This window comes from Penicillium odoratum (genome assembly GCF_028828045.1).
Source record: "Penicillium odoratum strain IBT 22623 chromosome Unknown utg000004l_segment0_segment0, whole genome shotgun sequence".
Taxonomy (NCBI): Eukaryota; Fungi; Ascomycota; class Eurotiomycetes; order Eurotiales; family Aspergillaceae; genus Penicillium; species Penicillium odoratum.
The window spans coordinates 1,193,347-1,213,957 of NW_026643146.1; the positions used below are offsets into that span (position 1 = coordinate 1,193,347).

Below are 20,611 nucleotides of genomic sequence, written 5' to 3' on the forward strand. Positions count from 1 at the left end.
TCTTGATCGTGTATCAGTGGGACAGGAAACGTTACTCTTTTTGCCCAAATGACCGGGATTTTACTCTTTACTCTTTACTCTTTACCATCTACTCCACTCGCGGCTCGGACCGTCTAGGGTAATTTTACTCTTTACTCTTACTCTTGTAAGTTATATGTAACTTTACCAACCCTTGTCTTCAACCCTCGAACGGTTGACTTTATGACCGCTCCACGTCACTATCTATACCGCGGGGCATGCGGGGGGTGTTTGAACCCCCCGGGTTTCTCTTGCATGATATTAAGGTCTACGCGGCTGAAGTCCATATCATCTTCACCCCACCTGCTCCATTAAATTTTTTTTTTTGCTTTTTCCTTTCTTCGGTTCTAGTTTCCTGATATACTCCTGATCCCTTCTACAGTGATCCCTTCTACAGTATTTCTATATCTTACCTTGACCCTCCTTGGAAATCAGGCAATATGTCGTGGCAACCGAAGTTACGCCCCAAGGGCTTCCCACATAGCATTGACGATTATGCCGTCGCATCATTATCGGAGTTGGAACACCGCTCACGAACGGGTGATGAGAAGCGGGATCAACGCGTTTTTCGTGTCAAGCGCAAGCATGTTCTGAAAGCGTGTGATCGGTGTCGTGTCAAGAAGACAAAGGTGTGTATACCTTCAGGGTTATGTATGAAGCAGGACACTGAAGCCAAGGTTTACAGTGTGATGGGAAACAGCCTTGCAACCGCTGCTCAGTATACAATCATCCATGTCTATTCCGAGAGCGAAAAGCTACTCAGACCAAGGTTTACTCTCGCGGGTAAGCAATGGCTGTATACTAGATAGAACCGGATAACTGATCATATCAACGCGGCTATAGATTTGTCGAGATGCTCGAATCCCACCACTCATTGGTCGTCAAGGCGCTCCAGAAATTATACACATTCTGCATCACAAATGAGGGCTTCCCCGGTGAACCCCTCGAAGAAGCTCCCGACGGCCACCCGTTGACCCACGCCATCCTCGACCGACTAGGCCTCATTAAACAAGCGGAAGAAAACGCCGATGAACCAGACGAGGATTCCGAGGACCTTCGCTACCTCCGCATGCTTTCCACGTCGACAGAATGTAGCGCCACAGCAGAACCCTCCCCAGAACCGACCACCCCCCCCGGACCATCCCCAACAAGAATGTCCCGCCCCTCCCTCTGCACAAATTCCACCCCCACCCCTCCAATGACCCGCACCGCACCCAGCTGGGGCTGGGATATGCCGCACATCCCCCAGAGCGGAGGGTATCCCAGCTACGCAGACCAAGGGTACCAAAACCTAATGGGCCTGCCAACACGATCATCCGACCTGACCTCCCTAGACCTGGGCCCGAGCGAGATCGCTCCTCACCACGTTGACATTGCGACCTCATCTTCCCTTTCGCAAGGTCGACACGAACCGGGATTCGCGTACTACCTGGATGTGGGCAATGATACGCAGCCGGATGTGAAGCCGGCTAGAATGCATACGGGGATTATGAGACCGCTTCCGCATCATATGGGGTTATCGGGAGATATGATGAATAATTTCCCGTTCCATGCGCAGGATTCTCCTTATTTTCCTGGTTTTACGCCTGGATGGTCGTTTCCCTCAACATAGATCGATGAAGACTTTTCCCATTTTTCTTTTCTTCCATTCTTTTCTTGTCTTTTCTTCTGTTTCTCCTTATGGATGGAACGGGCTGCTGGGCAGCATTAACACTTCGATTCTTATTTATACTTCTTTGTCTCTTTTCTTCTTTTCTTATACTCCATTCGCTTATCATCATGTTATGCCTATGAAGTTCCGAAACGTGATCAAGAGAACCATTTTTCTACCCTCTTTTTACGCTTGATCAACAGAAGCTGCAAATTGATTGTTTTCCGGATCCCGAGCATTGGAAGATGTCTGGAACATTTTTTCACAATAGGAATTTACCCAATTCTTTTTTTCTTTCTAAATTCCCACATTCAGCCTCTCGTTTTTCTCGTCCCACCCAACTTTCTTCTGGTATCTAGATTGAGATATGAGACTCGGCCATCAATTTAGTGCTTCAAGATCCCTTGTTCCCTTCAGATCAGGTAGATTGTGTGTACAACGGAATACGGGTTACTATAGGGTCGGATACATGTGGCATGTAAATTGTGATACCTGACTTGAGCTTTGGACTTACGGTTAGACATAGGGTGTTACTTCTATACACACTTGTTATTCTATTTCGGTCTATTGTTACATAGATCTATTTAGCAGATCGGAATTTCCTATCTTAGATGGTGCCGCTCTCTCGAGGGACGTGTTCTTGTTCTCACTGGCTATAGATAAATCATGGGCTTGATTGACTGCGTCATATCGGTTCAGTTGAGCTAAACAGAGCTGAGATTGCAGCCTTAAGGGAGTGTTTAAGAACAAGAAAAATACGTTTCCATTACCCTTAGCCGCCCACTCTATTAAGGTTATAGAATACCTCCAACCCGCGAACAGCTTGGAGGTCGGTAGGTAATAATGATCGTCAATGATCGATACATGTACACAGTCATGTATTTCAAATGACCCCTGTCAGACTTAACGCCACAAAAAAGAAAGCTGTACTTTAGATCTACATGTAGAGATGCAGATGCTATACATCAAGATTGAAATCTACAAACTCTATCTCGCCTAAGTATTTACTCCCAGCTACATGTAAATGCCAATCTACAAAAACTGTACCTGTAACTGATGTCAGGATTGGCCACTTGCTTTTTTTTCTCTCCTGCTAACCAATCAGGACTAAGACGCAACGGAGACGTATGGCCAATGTCTTAACCCTTCTAATAGTACATTCTGACATCCTCGGTGAACAAAAATAGCAAAAGAAGAGCACCAGGACCTGGAAGCACAAGTGACTCGCAGCAGATCTACAAAGATGCACAATCCGCTCCTAGGAATACATGTACATGTAAGCACATCCCGGATTTTAATGGATGGAGGTCTGAACGCAGACCACCATGCATACCTGGAAGCTGAAGCTGAATCTGAATCTGAATCTTGGAATAGATCCGGGCCATCCCACAATGTGCAAATGTTTGGAAAAGTTCCAGCACTAACCCAGGAATTTGACTACTCCGATCATGGTGTACAAGTACAGGCGCACAGACAACCACGGAAGATTGATGGTGTTCGTCTGCGTGCAACAGCTCTGGCCTAGCTCCGCCCCCGCTCCCCTGCCTTGTCTATTACGACCTATCCCACGTCGCTGTGCAAGGGCGGCAGGTAGCACAGAAGCACGCAAGGACGCCGTGGCCATGCAAAACAAGGACTAGCTTGACCTAGACAATACCTAGACAAGTGGGTATGTTTGATTGATTGGAGAGGATTTGGATGGTATTTTGGATTTCGATTTGTATTCCCACGTCTATTTCCGGCTTTGGTCGGATGAGATGAGTAGATGGACATGAGAGGGAAAAGGGGGCACAGGCATTATCAGCCAGGTTATAAGGAAACAAGAACAAAACTACCCCGAAGATACCCGATGGCAGAAGACGTGATAAAACAGTACAAATGGTGAATGTAGTTGGGAGAAAAAAAGTATAAAGTGTGAAAAGACCCAGATCGTAACTAATCGATCGAAATCGAAAGCGTAATGTCACACCAGTCCTGGGTTTAATCTTGCAATCAATGCAAATCATATGCGATCAATCCTCCACATCCGTTTCTGTGTTGGTGTCGCTGGTATCGCCTGCGTCGCCGTCGGTATCACTCTCCTCCTCGCTGGAGGAATCGGAAGCCTTCCGGGTCTTCTTTTTCGGGGGTTGGCCGGTCTTGAGCGCCTGCATCTGGCCAGCGATCGAGTCTGTAAAATTTATTAGTTTCTAGGTGGCAAAGGACGCAGACTGCAAAAGGAAACTTACCCTCGTCTGGTTCACTGATGTCGTCCTCCTCTTCCAAGGCTACTGCCTTGGCGGGGTCCTCGACATGTAGAGTAATCTCCAACTTGGTGTCTAGACCCAGATAGCTGTCGCAGATCATGGTCATGACGAATGTGAAGTCGCCAACCTGCGGAGGAGCTTGAAACTGCATCTTGAGGGTCTGAACGTTGAAGGTGGGCTCGCCGGCCTCGTTGAGGATTGGCTTGTCGAAAGTGGTGAATGTGAATGGAGGAACGGCCATCTTGCCCTGCTTAGCGTCGGCGAGGAAAATGTGCCAGCGGGGGGAGTGGTCGCGGGCGAGATAGGGAGCGTGGGCGAGTGGCGGTTGGACCTTTTCGATCTTGACATCGACCTTCTTGCCATCAACGATCTTGGTGGCGCGGTTCTTAGCCGGCTTACGGCCCATCAGAGCATCCAGATCATCCTCATCCGGGTCAATGTCCTCCAGATCAAGTGCATTGACGGCAGGTATCTGGGTGCAGCCTGGGGGGATGAACCGAGCCTTCACAACCAGCTGTACCAGACTGCTAGGCGTAATGACCTTCTCTCCCATAACCTTGAAGAATGCCTTGGAGACTTCCAGGGCAGGTAATTGCCGTGCAACCGAGATCGCGTCAGTGTACTGCTTCTCGGTGAGAAGGCCAGCTCCCACAGCACGCTTGCGTCGCTCGCTTTCTGGGAGACCCATGAATTTCTGAACTGTGAAGTGATTCTTGGAATCTTCTCCCTCGACAGCCTTCACAACTTCATCGGTGAAGTTGGGCAATTGCAGGAGGGGCGAAGAGTTCGCAGGTACAGCCTGGATCAAGCTTTGAGAAGCCTTGAAAGCACCAATGATCGGTCGCAGGTTGCCAAACGCGAGAGCAATGGCCGTGAATGCCTCAGTAAGAGCAAGCGCAACAGGTGCAGCTTCGTACTTCTCTACATTCAGAGACGCGTCTCCCAGATCGACCCGACCAATATAAGCCCAGAGCAAAGCCAGAGCCTTCCGACGGGTCACGCTATCCAATCTCTTCAGAGAGTCACGATCCTTTGCAGCCAAGAAGGAATTCTCAGCCGACAAAACCTTGCTTTCCAATTTCGCAAGCCCAGCTTCAGCCTGAGCACCTTTGAGAATGTCCTTGAACTCCTCGCCGGAAGCCAAGGCGGCAATGATGCCGTTATCCGAAATGTCGTCCTTGTACTCGCGGAAGATGTTGCCAGCACTAGCCACGAGGACACGCTCCTTGGTGTAGCGCTGCGAACCGTACCACCACTTTCCGACAATGTACGGTAAAAGAACGCCCAAAAGAGCACCATACACCAGCAGAACGTATTTTCCATTGCCATCCATAACAATGAGTTTAGGGAGCGCAATGCCAATGCTGAAACTTTGCTTGCCGTCGGGGTGGCCATACTGGAGGTAGTTGTTGCGGATCTCTTCGTCAGTCAGCGCCTTGTAAGCCTTGGTTAGTTCGACGAAGCGATCGTTTAGCATCTCCATGGTTTCATTCTTGGCGGGGTCGGGGCGGATTTTATCGGGGTGGTAGACGAGAGAGAGACGCTTGTAGTGGCGGGAGATGGCTTTTTCATCGGCGCTCTATACACAAGTATTCTGTTAGCATGGATTCGTTGAATGACTGGCTCAGCGGCTGTCGAGTATAGCACCCACCCTTGAGACGCCCAAAATATCATATGGATCGTAGGACTTTGTGGCAGTTCGGGCCGTGACCAGGATGAGGTAGACCATCCATGCCATAACAATATACCCTAGAATAACTGTAACAATGCGCTTGATGCGGCGCTCTTTGCGCAGCCGCTTGCGCTTCTGTGCCTCCACGAGATCCGCATCTTTGGGCTTGAAATCGGATTTGATGCGGGGCGCAGTGTTTTCCAGCTCTGACAAACAGGAAAAGTCAATATTATACAGCAAGAGCATTACAATTGACCGTGTGACGCACCTTTGCTTGGTCGAAGCAGGTTGTAAGTAAGAGGGAAGGTGACCAGGCCGCTCAAGGTCAAGATGAAGAAAGGGAAGAATTGACCCTGGAAGTGTACAGAGCAATGGTTAGCAAACTTGGACATTCTCTGTCGTATCAGGTGTTTCTTTTGCCCACCTGCTCATCGTATGTGTAGTCTGACGACATCCTGCGGCGAGTTCAGGGCGATAGCGCCGCAGAATTTAAAGATCGTGTTTGTGCAAATCAGGCGGGCCACTCAGGACAGGTAGGTGAAGAAGCTCGAGAATAATCAAAGGAATCTGTAATCAACGGAACTTCCAGCATAGCCCGTAGCGAAACAAAGGAGTGATGAAGGGAGAGAGTATTAGCCCTTCCTGATCTGGTGATGGTGTCCTCAAAGGGTTTCACCGCCTACCCAATAAACAGATGCGCTTTGTCTTTGTGCCTTTGTGTGGCGCGGGCGGTGACCAAAGGACAACATTGCACTTGCCCAAGGGATCGACGCCTAACTAGATCAGGTAATTTACGTGCACATGAACTATTGAAATTAGAGGGGAATATTGATTTGGTTATGAAGTTTATTTTGAGATTCGATTTTTGTATAAACATTATGGCAAAGAAAAAACTTGATGCCGTGCTGAAATGTATAATCTAGGAGAATCGAATATTTTCCGCCGACATTTTCACTGTATGCGGCAGCCCAAACAACTGCTACCTCCAAAATTCTTGAGGTGACAGAACAGATATATACTTTGAAGATGCAAAGTCAAAGCCAGTTCCTGCATGACTCAGTGGGAACTCAAGCGTCAACAACCCGTGAGGGTCGGTCGCGAACTCAACCAATGGGTCAAGCGGAGTCTGCCTTGTGACTCATCCTAGTTGCAACATCATGTCCAGAATCCACATGGCCGGGTCAAAAAGGACCAATCCGATACCTGAGGTACCTTCATTGCTGCGAGTCGGGGACCCGGGTGATCCATGTGGTCTGGTGTTCTTGTGACGGAGTGTCGGGCGCGCTGTAGGCGGAGGACGGTGTCCTATGGCCAAGATCGGCGGTGTTTTTGGGGGGGTTTGTATGAAAACCATAAAATCATCGCAATCGAAAGTCGTGGTCGTTATTTTGATTTTGCTTTTTTCTGGAGTTTCCGGCTGGAAAAAAAAGAAATTGGAAAGTCCTTGATCTTCAGTCTCCGAGGGTCCTTTGTCGTACTCTGGATGATTGAGTCAGAGGTGGTGAAATAATCTTCGAGTTAGATTTACTCACGAGTCAATGTAGTCGAGACCACCAAAGTACTCCAGCATACGGTAACAAAGGTTCACATCGTCGCCTGGTTCACCACCGAAGAGACGGTACTGCTCCTCTAGTCCACCGGTTTCCAGAATCGGTTTTGTTTCACGGATCTGCCATGCTGAATACCCATAGTGCCAGGTTGGGGCGGGTATTGGGACCGGAGATCCACGTTGAACGCATGTAGTCGAATAGCTGGCCGCTGGGGATCCAAATGGAATAGTATGGGGGCACCAAATAGACGATGGGGCCAATATCGGAGAGCCTGTATGACGAGAGACAGGTATATCTTTTGGTTGATGAGATGACCGAGGACGTGTGCGGCGTCGATTATGCCTCTGTCCCATCCTCAGGACGTAGAAGAAATTCGGGGGAGGACGTCCCCAGCCGGTGTATCAATGGGGGGGCGAAGAACTTTTATAGGAGAGCGACCATCATCCCCTTTGGGAAAAGGATGAGATGAGGTGCAGAAAAAAGCGAAGAAAAAAAAGATCTGCTGCAGGGGTTAAGAGCTTTTAATAGCAGGACTCCATAGGTGACTCCATATGTGACTCACGGGAGAAAAAGGCAAGACCCACTTTCAGCCAGGTGGAACCACCTTGTGGGAGATCACCTTATTCCTTTAAAAAATGGCGCCTAGCGGCATTACGAGAAAAGGCGTGATGCCAATACGTCAGTCATTACTCCGTACTCCGTACAATCGCGTGATTTATTCATGACTGGAATTTGTCAACGTTTGCGTGCTTTGCGAGATTCTCGTAACAAACAGGATGTTTCGAGATTTACTGGAATGTGTGAAACAGAAACAGCATCGGGCAACAAAATGACGACAGAGCGTCGATCGGCAATTCGGGTCCCTGACAGCTAAAATCTGTGATTCCCGGGCGGATCCAGACCATTCCCACGTCCTAGTATAATAGGCTATTAGAGCACCTTACCGTACGGTCCGATCGGAATACAGATCAGGCAACGGAAATCAGGCCCGTCACACCCGAATTTTCACCCTTTTTCAACCCCCTTTGTTGAAACCGAAAAAAAAATTGAAAATGAAAAAAAAAAAGCATAGACATTTTCTTCTCGGAGAGAATTTGTCAAGCCCCGAGACTAAATCTACGCTATGAACAGCTCAGACCATGAGAAAAATTTTCACTAGAGCTTTTCTAGAAACTTGTTTCGGACTTTGCGCAAACTCCATATGAGTTACTTAATAGTTCGCCCCCATTTCTGTTGCGGGAATATTCATATGTAATGTAGAACTGACCCAGATTTCTTTCCACTGATCCTGAAAACATTCTGCACGCTGCCATAAATGCCGCATTCCAACACCCACGCCAACCACGCATTCCTGAATATTGGCTCATTGGTACACGTGGGTAACGTCAAAGAAAGGCGAACATTTTGTTCTCGACCTTCTCCTTGCAGGTCAACTGGATCCGGATCCACAGTTGTGTGAGATCGATGCCCCCTTCCTCCTTACCGCAGAGTTGCCTGAAAATCAGCCTTCCATGCCTGCTTGGCAAATACCATTTCAGCTTCGCGTACTCCGTAGAATTGTAGGCATATTTGACGAGCTCACTCTAGCCCGGCAGGACCAGCCGACGGATAGATTCGGTCCGGCCAAGGCTGTTCAGTCACACTATGAGAGGATGCCTTCATAATTATTGTCTGCCATTAGCTAATAGTATCCACGTGTCTGAACATTCGTCTGAAAGTCTTCTCGCTTTTTGCAGGTCAGTGGTGATCGTGGTCATTCGATGGAGTATAAATTTTCGTGCTCCACTTCTGGGACTTCGACCAATGAATTTTGCCATGCTACACATGTGCATAAGGAAATTATCAACGAGTTTGCATTCAGTGTGGACATGATTATCCAGTGCAAGGAATGTGAATATTTTGAATCCGGCCATAAGAGGGCTATCCGTAAACCAAGGGACCGGATCGCCATACAAAAATATCAGAAGCTCTCAAACATAGGCCACGTTCTAGACAGGAGAAGTGATACAAGCTTCTAGGGTATTGGATACAGTACATATATGTAAGTAGATATATCTAATGCAGTCCGAGGTCCTCATTTAGGTAGGTGTACCTAGGTAGCTTTGATAAAGTGAGTTCCCTTGATTGAGGGTTCAGTGTTCCTGTTTGAAATCTCTCTTAAGCAGGTTCATCCTTCATATGTGTACACCATCAGTTGGAAAGAAACCACCAACATCACTTTACTTTCACGAGTTTACGAGGAGGCTACGCTGCAGTATTGGCTCCAAGGAGCTTGCCGAGTACATACATATCTGTTACAAACATTGAACATACATGTACTTATCTTGAGTCCATGTACATAAGATACTGGGTAGGAGCCTGGGTACATAGGTAAATGGTATATGACGTAGGTAGGCATGGTAGAAACATTAGGCGAGCGGCGAAAAACCTCGAACGTAGTATGACGAGTGAGCCTCGAGGGCTCGCATGGAAATCATCAATTCTTCACAAGAAACGCCGGGCTATTTCTATTAGTGCATATCGTGGACAGGCTATGTTATGAATGCGTAGGAAATGACAATGCCTCTGTACAGCTTCTAAAAAAAGTCGTACTGGTAGCTAGGAGCGCCACCATGGGGAAGAGATTATATGTATAAGGGCAGGTTCATGATGGCGATCATGAGCCTAGGACATGTACGGGGAAGTCAAGTGCGAACAGATCATGACTTGGCAGAGTCAGATGCTCTGTCGTCGCCTTGTTCTTCGTCTGCAGGTTCGGGCTGCTCCGAGTCGAATAACGGGGCAGCAACACTCTTCGCTTGCACGAGCTGGAGGATTTTATCACCTAAGACGCCAGCGCCGTGGATCTTGCTCAGCTTGGTTCGGAAATGTTCGATGTCGATTCGCATCCTAAGAAATCGTTAGTACAGAGTAAAGATGCACCACTGGATGAAGACAAACCTCTTTTTACCAGTCTCAGACTGGACGCTCGCCTCGTCAAAAGCCTTGACCCAGTGGTCTCGGTAGCTATTAAACACAGGCCCCATAATCATATCGACGGTCATTTCGGGCAAATGTTTACTCAACACGCGATGTAGAGTGCCCGTCTCTTTGGCTAGGGTCTCCATATAAGAATGGACCGCAGAAGAGTCATTCTCGGCATCCCAATCAATTTTCTTCATCGCATTAACTTGGAGCGCTGAACGTGAGCTCATTATGTCCACAAGCTTCTCATGGATACCGTTCTGGTGCTCTTGGCATAACCTTTTGATCTTGTCGAACTCAGCCATAACCTGGTTCCCTTGCCCATGGCGACGCACAAATTCCCTAACATACGGCACAAGAGCAACAACAAAACTCAATGCTTGGGATGAAAGAGCGAGATGCTTGGTGGTGATATTCTTCAATCCGGCGCTACGGGTAGCTCCAGCGCCCAGGATCAGCTGGGATGACCGGGAGTTGAAAAGCTTGAGGATCTCCAGCAGCTGAGGGGCAATGTCTTGAATCATGTTGGGAATGTTGGCCATAAGGAACTCAAACTCCTCAATACTGCGCATAATGGCAACAGCCGAGTCTGGCAGGATGTATCTCTGTTCGTCAATGACCGCACTGCGCACTTTCTCTTTTCCTGAGCCATTTGCAAGAGAGCTGTTTTCTGAGGAGTCCGTTTGCTCTTTCTCGTGATAGGGGATCCAGATCTTGGAGATCTCAACCCATGCCTCAATATCCTTGGTACTTGCATCAAGGATGCGAGTCAATATGGTGACCTGAGCGTCCCCAAAATCGCGCGCATCCCATTTGTCCGCATCCATGACTTGAACGATGCGATGACGCTGAGCTTCACCAAAGCGGGTGATGAAATCGCGAATCTGATTACCCACAATTGTGCGAAGTGCAGTGCCGCCTCGGCCAGAAATGGCTTCGCACTCGTCGGCAAAAAGACGGTTAAGAGTAAAGTACTTGAGGAACTCTTCCTTCGACAGTTGTGCTGTCTGTTCAGATCGAACCTTCAGAACTTTGGTGACCTGAGACTGGGCAATATCTACCGCCTGGCCAAGAAGACTTGACATGTCCAACACCTGTAAGATCTCATCTTGAGCCATCTGGGCAGAAGGGGATGGACCACCATCTAGAGACTTGATAGTTTGGTTCATAGTTTGTGGGTTGGGGCTTCGAGGGGACTTCACACTGTTGGTCGAGGGGTTTTCGAGGCCACTTGCGATATCCAGGAGGATCTTGACTTGTGTACTCAATCGACGTAGGCATTCACTAATGCCTGTATAGACCCCTAAGATCATTTGATAAGCATCTTCAGGGTCAAGGGCACGCAAATTACGTGCAAGAATAGAGGATTTCTCTTGCTGACTCCGCTGTCGGTCCCCAACAGTGGAAACAGACACCATGGATTCATTGTCATCATCACTTGAGCTGGGTAAATGTTTTCGAATAAGTCCTTTCATCTCTCGCAGCACAGCGCCCTTGAAGGAGGTCGCCGCAGGCGTGGTGAAGTGAGCTCTTGCAAGTCCAGTGAGCTGGACCTGCAATCTGGATCGTAAATCATTATCAATGTTCATGTACGCGGGAGACACCATCGATACAGGACGGTTTCCGCCTCGTTGCCGCAAGAAAGAGGAGCCCCAACGCTGTAAAGTAACATTTGAAGACACGTTCTGGACGTGTTCACGCAGGTCACCGAGAAGATCATTCAAGAAGCGGGTTTCGTATCCCATTCCAATACGCTGTCTTAGCTGGGCAAGGTCTTCCGATGCACCCTCAAGGGCCTTGAGGCCTCGAAGGTCAATCGCTCGTCGAGGGAGGTCCTTGTCATCTTTCTCGACCGGACGATCGGAAACTTTCTCACCAGCCATTAATTTTTCTACCTCTTCTAGTTCATCAGAGGCAACCTCAATGTCTCCCTGTTCAACCAACTCCTCGCATCGAGAAACTGACTCTACCACATCACGAAGTTGAGCGACAGCTGCAGCTAGCATGCGCACATTTTCTCTTCGACGGCGTAGGTTGACGATCTTCAAACCACCCAGAGCCATCTCCTTATCAATTTTCTGAAGGTCTCGGCGCAGGACCTGGATTCGTTCCACCGAGTCGGCCGCCTCCGCATGCAGCTCGCGCAATGAGCCCAACGCTGTAAAAAATGATTTAGAGGCGGTTGAGATAGAGGAAATCAAATGAATTTCCACCGTATCCATGTACCAAGAAAGCTTCTCCTGCAGAATAGCGTTGGTGGCAAGTGCTTTTCTTCCGGTATGAGCGGGCTCCGACGCGCCTCCATTAGGAAACTGGTCATCCTTTACAGGAGGCCGAGGTGGTCGCACCACTTCTGATTTTTCCGATATCACGTCAAAGGTCCTCGGGTTCTCGAGATGAAAATCTTCTTCAAGATACACAGGTGGAATTGTCGATAGGGGTGTGACTGCGGGGCCACGACCGCGGAATGAGGGTCGTCGGCCTCGTGGATCATAAGGAGAAGTTGGTCGTGAGCTGGTAGACATGGTTGAAGACCTCCGCTCCGGGCTCCAAGGCATCAAAGAATCCTTATGCTCGGACTTTGGTGATTTCATGCTCGGAGTTGTTACGCCTTCTTCTCCGTTGTTCTCCTTCGATTGTTGAAAAACATCATACAGCGAGCCGACTTGCGACAAGTACGACTGAAATGCCTTTGAGTCTACATGGGTAATATTGGTCAAGGTAACCGGTGGGATATCGCGGGATGACGGCGGTTTGTATCCAGTGGCCGACACAGCGGTATGAGGTGTTAGGCCGGTTCGAATAATCGGGGGTTGCAAGAGTGTCGAAATGGCTGCAGTGGCGTTCTCTCGTTAGTATTCGTGGTTATTTGATTTGTGTACTGTTCATCTATGTGCCCTACCGTTCTGTCCTGACTCTGCAATTGACCCTTGATGTTGTGAGGTATCCAGGATCCCTCCAATACTCACGATGGAGCTTGCTGTAGATCCCCTCCTCAGGGGGTATCGCTGAGGGGGAACCCGAGGCGACTCCAGCTGGGTCATGGAATAGTGCGAGATAGATGGCGTGGATGCGCCAGATGCCAGGCTATCAATTGACTTGCGCGGGCTGTTCGCCATCTTGTCCACGTCCGCACAGCGGATGCGCCAGCCACCGGGGTCGATCGTTGGGGAAGCTCGGAGTTATCTGATCATGACAGATCAACCACAAGGTCGCCGAGCTCAGGGCTCTAAAACCACGTCCACCTTCAGCAAGAAGCTCCCGGTGCTGAGATCTCAATTCTTGATCTGCTTCAAGGCTAGGTGATTGCTGTCAAATAGGTGTCGTGGCATTGTTTCCAAGGTGCCATGCCCAGCTTCGCCCAATCGGGCAAGGCGCCAAACCGCGGATTAAACATTACTCCGCTCCATTAACTACTGCCTGAGAAAACAGGCCGGAATCCACTTAACGCGTCTCCGGGAAAGGACGCGTCGCGCTCGCGATTTCCACTTCTCCCAAGAGTTCTCCCTTTCTGGTGGCTTCAAGTTTTGCAAGTCTTCCTTTCCCCCCACATCTCCAACCTTCCATCAAACACCATGGACAGACGCACTCCATACACCCTGAGCGTTCTTGCGCCTAGTGAAAATGGTGCTGATGAGTCCAAGACCGCCATTCAAAATAAATTAAAAGACTTTGTGCTCCAATTCCAGCTCGACAATGCATTCATCTATCGGTACGCAATCCGCAAATTCTGCATATACCAGAAAGGCTTGCAGTCCAGGATTAACTTGAAGAAACTTACAGGGATCAGTTACGCCAGAATGTGCTTGTGAAGCAATACTATTGCGACATTGACATTGCCCACCTTATTTCCTTTAATGAGGAGTTGGCGCACAAACTCACAACAGAGCCGGCCGAAATAATTCCCTTGGTAAGCAGCACCCTTCCACGAGGTGATCGATCCTCTCTAACCTTGAGTAGTTCGAATTGGCCCTCCAGGATTGCACTCGTCGCATCGTCTTCCCTGGTGAGAAAGACATCACCCTTCCATCCCACCAATTGCTTCTCCACTCCTCAGCATCGCACATTTCCATCCGCGACTTGAACGCCACCAACATCTCTCATCTCGTCCGCATTCCTGGTATTGTCATCGGTGCTTCCACTATCTCATCAAAAGCGACCACCGTTCACATTCGTTGCAAGAACTGCGACCATAGTGAAAACATCCGTGTTGAGGGTGGATTTACCGGTTTGTCCCTCCCAAGACGTTGTGGACGCAGCAAGGAGCCTGGTGATCAGCCTGGCGAGCAATGCCCTCTTGACCCCTATATGGTACACCACGAAAAATGCCAATTTGTGGATCAACAGGTTCTCAAGCTTCAGGAGGCCCCTGATCAGGTGCCGGTGGGTGAGCTACCCCGCCATGTCCTGATTTCTGCAGACCGTTATCTTGCAAACCGAGTTGTTCCCGGTTCGCGCTGTACCGTCATGGGCATCTTCTCGATCTACCAGGCGAAGGGTGGCAAGAAGGAAGCTGCAGTGGCCATTCGCAACCCCTACTTGCGTGCTGTGGGTTTGAACACCGATGTGGATCAGACTGCCAAGGGAAATTCAGTTTTCTCGGAAGAGGAAGAGCAAGAATTCTTGGAGCTGAGCCGCCGGCCTGACTTGTATGAGGCTATGGCTCGCAGCATCGCTCCCTCTATCTACGGAAATGCCGATATCAAGAAGGCTATTGTCTGCCTACTTATGGGTGGCTCAAAGAAGATTCTTCCTGATGGAATGAAGCTTCGTGGTGATATCAACGTTCTCATGCTGGGTGACCCCGGTACCGCCAAATCCCAACTGTTGAAGTTTGTTGAAAAGGCGGCTCCGATTGCCATCTACACCTCCGGAAAGGGTTCCTCGGCAGCTGGTTTGACTGCCTCTGTGCAGCGCGATCACACCACGCGCGAGTTCTACCTGGAAGGTGGTGCCATGGTTCTTGCAGACGGTGGTGTAGTCTGTATTGATGAGTTTGATAAGATGCGTGACGAAGATCGTGTGGCTATTCACGAGGCCATGGAACAGCAAACCATCTCCATTGCCAAGGCTGGTATTACAACCATTCTGAACTCCCGAACATCTGTTTTGGCCGCCGCCAACCCGGTCTTTGGCCGATACGACGACCTGAAGACCCCGGGTGAGAACATTGACTTCCAGACTACCATTCTGTCACGTTTCGATATGATTTTCATTGTTCGAGACGATCATGAACGTGGCCGTGATGAACGCATTGCTCGTCACGTCATGGGCGTTCACATGGGAGGTCGTGGTGTGCAAGAGCAGGTCGAAGCCGAAATCCCGGTCGACCAGATGAAGCGTTATATCAGCTACTGCCGAAGGTGAGTCTAAGTTAGCTAGCTGATCCTTTCTGTCAATCTTTCTAACTTTGTACATTTAGTCGCTGCGCTCCTCGCCTTTCGCCCGAGGCCGCTGAGAAACTCTCTTCCTACTTCGTCTCCATCCGAAAGCAAGTTCACCGATCCGAGATTGAGTCCAACACCAAGTCATCTATCCCCATTACCGTGCGTCAACTCGAGGCCATTGTTCGTATCACCGAGTCTCTGGCGAAGTTGTCCCTCTCCCCCATAGCCACTGAGGCCCATGTTGATGAGGCTATCCGACTCTTCTTGGCGTCCACCATGGATGCTGTCACCCAGGGTGATGGCCAGGGCAATAAGGACCTCATGCAGGAAGCATCCAAGATCGAAGACGAGCTCAAGCGTCGCCTACCTGTTGGCTGGAGCACCAGCCTGGCAACACTGCGTCGTGATTTCGTTGATAACAAGAATTATTCCGAGCAAGCTCTCAACCGAGCCATCATCGTGTTGCAGCGGAGGGAAGTAATTCAGATCCGCTCTGGTGGCTCCCAGATCTACCGAAACACTGCATGATACCCTTATGATTGTGATATGTTGACTTATATATACCGTGTACGTGTTATGGGTGATAGGAACTTTCTTCGGCGTGTGCATTTGTTTCGGCTGCAAGCATAGGAGTTTAGCAGGAGTTTGCGTGTGATCAAAGTTGACTGAGGGATATTTTCTACCAATGCATATTCATAATGGCTACAATCGAAAGTAGTGTCTTTCATGTACATAGAACCCCTTCGAAATCACTCTTTCGCCAATTCCATCGCCAAGCCCTGAATATGGAGATTCCTAGACTTACACAACCGACTGCTCTTGGTGTATACGTTGATTTTGATAATAAGGTCTTGACTCGAGACCATATACACATGGTCGATTTCAAATTATCCCCAGCACTTTAAAACACTCTAGCTAGCAAGTCAAGACACATTTATCGCATATCCTGAACACATTAGTAGGCTCGGCAACCGGACACTTCCGTTTAAAGCCGCAGTAACAAATTAGGCATCAGCATTCTCCCACAAATCACTCATAGACCTGAATGTTTCTCAGATCCACAAAGCAACTAGCCAAGGAAGGCCGCCTTGGCCTACATACCTGGTGCAACATCAAAGGCGCCAAGCTAGCCAGCCTTACGGCTTTCTGTGGCTGGCAATTAGGGCTGCATGGTGCGCCACGAGTATAAGAGCACGGGTCAAATGACATGGTGCGTTTCTCGGATGGCCCCGTATTTCGTGTACCCTGTGAGTCTGGATCCATATCCACATAGATACGGGTAGCAAATAAGTCTAGGACATGTGTTGGACAAAAACAGCTGCGGGGATCCTGGTCTTGAGTCGGCCTGAACGTGGGGGGGAATTTCTGGGCAATGGGTATATAAGGATGCTCTTTTCAGCTGGGTAGTTGATTCGGATCAATCAATACAATACAAAATTGTGTTTCTTTTTACATTCATTCATCTTGCCACAATGAGTTTCCACGAGTCAGCAAGCAGTATTGAACTTGAGGATGACCATATCCTCAAGGCTACTTTGCGGAATGAAAACGGTGACCAGGAAGAGGTTACGCTTGATCTGAATGGCATGATCGGTAATAACGATGGTATGTACAATCTTCGAATCTACAACACCTTAAAGGGAGTATTGTGTTAACATTCTTCGAAGGCGATTTCTGTTGGGGCGGAGAGAACTTCAAAGAAAGTGCCAATGAGATATATCTCTCTATTGAAGGAGATGGTATTCCTGTGCTACGAGCCAAGTTGCTCAACATTGAGGGGGAGGATATGGATGCAGATATCAACTTGGCGGAGCGGATTTCGAATGATAATGGGGAGCTTGTGTTTGTCGATTGAAAAGTTCACACGACTGTATCATCCTGATCTATTCCAATGAAATCAGAGATGGGTTTGTGACCCTTCACAAAGTGCTCGAAATACAGGAGAGGAGAGATAATGCAAGCTTTTATCCAATGCAGCCACACAAGTGGGGGATTAGAAGAAAGAAACAAAGTCATCAATATGCACCATTACACTCGTATGCTTCAAGAGTTTGGTAACATTCCTCGGGCCCAGAGGGCTTGCTGAAATGCGCAATTGGACCCAAAGATACCTGTTTCCCAAGTTTGTTGCTATTGGCAGCTTTTCTGGCCTGGTTGTCGGCTATCACATTGCCAGTGATTCCAGAGTGGCCGGGAATCCAATGAAGCTCCACTTGAGCACTCACTCGCCGCAGCGCTATGCTGTTTTCAAGGATTTTTTTGAGCAAAGGTTGCCTTTCCACTTGTCTACCTAGTGGAGTAAGGTGTGCTCTTTTAATCATCTCCAAAGAACCGGAGGAATTACTGAAAACGTAAACCATATGTCGGTGCTTGAGGACGTACGGGTCAGACTGCTGGAATCGTTCAATAAAGGTCGATGCCTGTGACAAGGCTATCTCGATTCCCATTAACTCTGCAATTTCAGAACTTTTTGTTTGAGACTTCGCCTTTTCTGTCACCGAATGCCACTGCTGCCTATTAGGGTTGAGCCACACCGCTGCCGCACCTGCAGTTCCGCAATTCAGAACGGAACCATCTGTCCAAAAGATGTAATTGTAGGTACCATCGTAGGACAGAGGGGTACTGTGTATTTCCTGCGCTAGTTTCTTCGCAGAATAGCGATTCCGATCTATCACCACCGTCCCATAGAAGGGGTCTGGGTTCTTGGTAGACTGAGCCGGACGGCTGATATTGGCAACATCGAAGAGGTCGGAGTTCTTGGTGAATGACCGAGTACGTCGGCTGATGTTATCAGCGACAGGTGGCAGAGATGATGCAGACCCGGCATCAGAGTAGGTATCAGTATCATCGCCTGTCAGATTGATAACGAGTTTCCTGGGTAGACTATTGGTCATGCCAGACTGTATGGGAGTTCTGAATACCCTGGAGAAAGTCTTCTGGAGTATAGCGTCACGCTTCGATGGTGATGCCTGGAAAGCAGCCGTTATGGCACCGATCCCTGATTCTGTCTCGAGAGGGGGAACAGTCGGTTTCTGAAGAGGTTTACTGATCGAGCAAGGCTGCAGGGGGGTTCCAAATGCCCCGGAAAATACGCTTTGGAGTAGATCGGTCCGTCTCGATGGGGATGCTAGGAGAGCGGCCGCTATGCCGTGTATTCCTAAATTGCTGCTGGCGGTAGAGTCAGTTTGCTGCTGGAGTGGATTTTTATTCCATAAAGACTGCTTGGGAACCCCAATCGCCCCAAAAAGGGTCGTTTTCTCCCTAGGAGTAGAGATGTTTTGGGGGGTAGGTAGCATATGATCTAAAGTTGACCATATCGATGTCTGACTACCAGCTCCAACATGGTGATCACATCCGGGGTCGGGCATAGCTTCTGGGTCGGGAGAAGAAGTTAGGTCAATCACCACTCTCACGCGCCCAGTCCGCCCATCCTTTCTCTCCTCGTATGTTTGTCTTCCATAAGTTCGCCTTCGAGTCTGATATCGAGAGGATGTCTCGGGGCTTCGGCTTCGACTTCTTCGTAGGGGTCTTTGCTCAGCTGGTGGAGGCATGATGTGTCTTTCGGAATCACAGGTCAAAATCAGGTCACAAGCAAGCCACCTGGAGTAGACGTGAAGATGATTTGTTTTAAACCGAGTTCAAAGGACGCGAAGTCTGAGTAAGAAGACTTGGGTTCACTTTGGCGTCCACCAGGTGAAGTTGATTCTCGTATCAAGTCAGTATCAAGTCAGGATTGAAACACTGACGTGCCCTAAAGAGTGGAAGCATGTGATAACAAAGGAAATCTGGAGCTGAGACTGAGTGATCAGTTTTGAATTTGTGTATTTGAAAAGCAAGAACGTCTTGGGGTATTTATTTTGTATTTATTTGCGGTCGAGGCGAGCACCGCCGCCTAGATTGGATGCAATCACTTGGGAAGCATTTCCTGTCTTAAGCTCTGTATCAACTGAGGTCCGAAGAGAATTATGCAGAACTTGTTCTAGTCTATGGGATCATGTTCTAGCACTTTTAATTCATCATGCCATTCATAGTCTGAATAATTCTTTCCATTTAGTGAAGTATAAATTGACCATCAAAATAGGAAACCTCATTCCGTATATTCAGTATCTAATATCGTCTAGTCCATTGCCCCTCCATGATTACGTTAGTTATAATGTATTACCTAAGATATTGCACATCGAATTGATAATGGATTAATGATTTCAATGTTATGATTGAAGACTCCACGTGCTTAAAATACATCGTCAACCCATTTTTACTAGTACGTAGTATATTTGGACTCTGAGGATTCAATATTTGAAACAACAGGGAATCAACTCCAATGTGACTTAGTCATTCATACATGCCTTCCACCTGAGATTTCCATTAGGCGCCTGGGCATGTTGAGGATCGACACTAGATGACACTACGGGTATAGGTACACATCTTGCAGAGTTCCTCGGATACATCAACTGATCCTCACACATGTGAATCGCTCAAGTCTTTGATATTGACAGAAAAAATCAACATGATCTCGAGGCTTTGCATGACATACTGGTACATTCATCGGGTCAGACCTCCTGTTGCACATGTGATTCCCATCAACCAAGTAGTTGAACCGGGAAACTCGCAAACTTCTCTGAATTTCTCCATTCTCTTTCACTAATTTTCTTGGTCGAGAAGCCTCATGTTCCACTAGCTTTGAACAAAGATAAACTTTGAAGCCCGCATATACATACGGTAGACAGGCATAGGGCTGAAAACCTTCAGCCTTTGTGAAGAGTGTTTTGCTCCAGCCCAGGACGAATCTCTTGGAATTTAAAATGTTGAGAAGATGAAGGGTCGGGCCTCTTTTTGTCAATACTAAGTTTTATGGAAGGTGTTACGGTTAGCATTGTGGGAAGGAATTGGAACAGAAGCTTTGAGTTGTATAGAGAGACTTTAATTTCTCAAGTGAATATTGAAATCATTTCAATCATTGACTTTAAATTCTACCTAAGATAGCTAGCTGTATACATCGTGAACCTGCATCAGACATGGCAAGCAGTACTAATTAATTAAGGCGTGAAAGCAAAAACTGGACCAACAAACAACCCCGATTTAAAACAAAAAAAAACTTGGCAATATCGAAGGGTATTCAGATC

At 48.2% G+C, this 20,611-nt stretch overlaps 8 protein-coding genes across 8 annotated transcripts; 4 read left to right on the forward strand and 4 right to left on the reverse strand.

Moving 5' to 3' along the window:
• Nucleotides 1-458: 458 nt before the first annotated feature.
• N7520_004709 (Zn(II)2Cys6 transcription factor domain-containing protein) lies at nt 459-1,630 on the forward strand (the record flags this gene model as incomplete). The annotated part of the gene is made up of 3 exons (XM_057138643.1): nt 459-647; nt 704-801; nt 862-1,630. 3 exons carry the CDS (start codon nt 459-461, stop codon nt 1,628-1,630), a joined length of 1,056 nt encoding a protein of 351 aa, XP_056996850.1.
• Nucleotides 1,631-3,117: 1,487 nt separating this feature from the next.
• On the forward strand, nt 3,118-3,309 carry N7520_004710 (uncharacterized protein; the record flags this gene model as incomplete). Its single annotated transcript, XM_057138644.1, has 1 exon — nt 3,118-3,309. The coding sequence occupies one exon, from the start codon at nt 3,118-3,120 to the stop codon at nt 3,307-3,309; it is 192 nt and encodes a 63-aa protein (XP_056996851.1).
• Nucleotides 3,310-3,681: 372 nt separating this feature from the next.
• Nucleotides 3,682-6,041, reverse strand: N7520_004711 (J domain-containing protein; the record flags this gene model as incomplete). The annotated part of the gene is made up of 5 exons (XM_057138645.1): nt 3,682-3,839; nt 3,898-5,494; nt 5,567-5,793; nt 5,856-5,940; nt 6,012-6,041. 5 exons carry the CDS (start codon nt 6,039-6,041, stop codon nt 3,682-3,684), a joined length of 2,097 nt encoding a protein of 698 aa, XP_056996852.1.
• A 1,074-nt stretch (nt 6,042-7,115) lies between these two features.
• N7520_004712 (uncharacterized protein) lies at nt 7,116-7,490 on the reverse strand (the record flags this gene model as incomplete). The annotated part of the gene is made up of 1 exon (XM_057138646.1): nt 7,116-7,490. The coding sequence occupies one exon, from the start codon at nt 7,488-7,490 to the stop codon at nt 7,116-7,118; it is 375 nt and encodes a 124-aa protein (XP_056996853.1).
• A 2,346-nt stretch (nt 7,491-9,836) lies between these two features.
• On the reverse strand, nt 9,837-13,220 carry N7520_004713 (vacuolar protein sorting-associated protein 54; the record flags this gene model as incomplete). Its single annotated transcript, XM_057138647.1, has 3 exons — nt 9,837-10,026; nt 10,078-12,934; nt 13,004-13,220. 3 exons carry the CDS (start codon nt 13,218-13,220, stop codon nt 9,837-9,839), a joined length of 3,264 nt encoding a protein of 1,087 aa, XP_056996854.1.
• A 456-nt stretch (nt 13,221-13,676) lies between these two features.
• N7520_004714 (MCM DNA helicase complex subunit MCM5) lies at nt 13,677-16,016 on the forward strand (the record flags this gene model as incomplete). The annotated part of the gene is made up of 4 exons (XM_057138648.1): nt 13,677-13,813; nt 13,885-14,011; nt 14,062-15,464; nt 15,524-16,016. 4 exons carry the CDS (start codon nt 13,677-13,679, stop codon nt 16,014-16,016), a joined length of 2,160 nt encoding a protein of 719 aa, XP_056996855.1.
• Nucleotides 16,017-16,960: 944 nt separating this feature from the next.
• Nucleotides 16,961-17,343, forward strand: N7520_004715 (CVNH domain-containing protein; the record flags this gene model as incomplete). Its single annotated transcript, XM_057138649.1, has 2 exons — nt 16,961-17,093; nt 17,156-17,343. 2 exons carry the CDS (start codon nt 16,961-16,963, stop codon nt 17,341-17,343), a joined length of 321 nt encoding a protein of 106 aa, XP_056996856.1.
• Nucleotides 17,344-17,503: 160 nt separating this feature from the next.
• N7520_004716 (ribonuclease H family protein) lies at nt 17,504-19,039 on the reverse strand (the record flags this gene model as incomplete). The annotated part of the gene is made up of 1 exon (XM_057138650.1): nt 17,504-19,039. One exon carries the CDS (start codon nt 19,037-19,039, stop codon nt 17,504-17,506), a length of 1,536 nt encoding a protein of 511 aa, XP_056996857.1.
• Between the last annotated feature and the right edge of the window lie 1,572 nt (nt 19,040-20,611).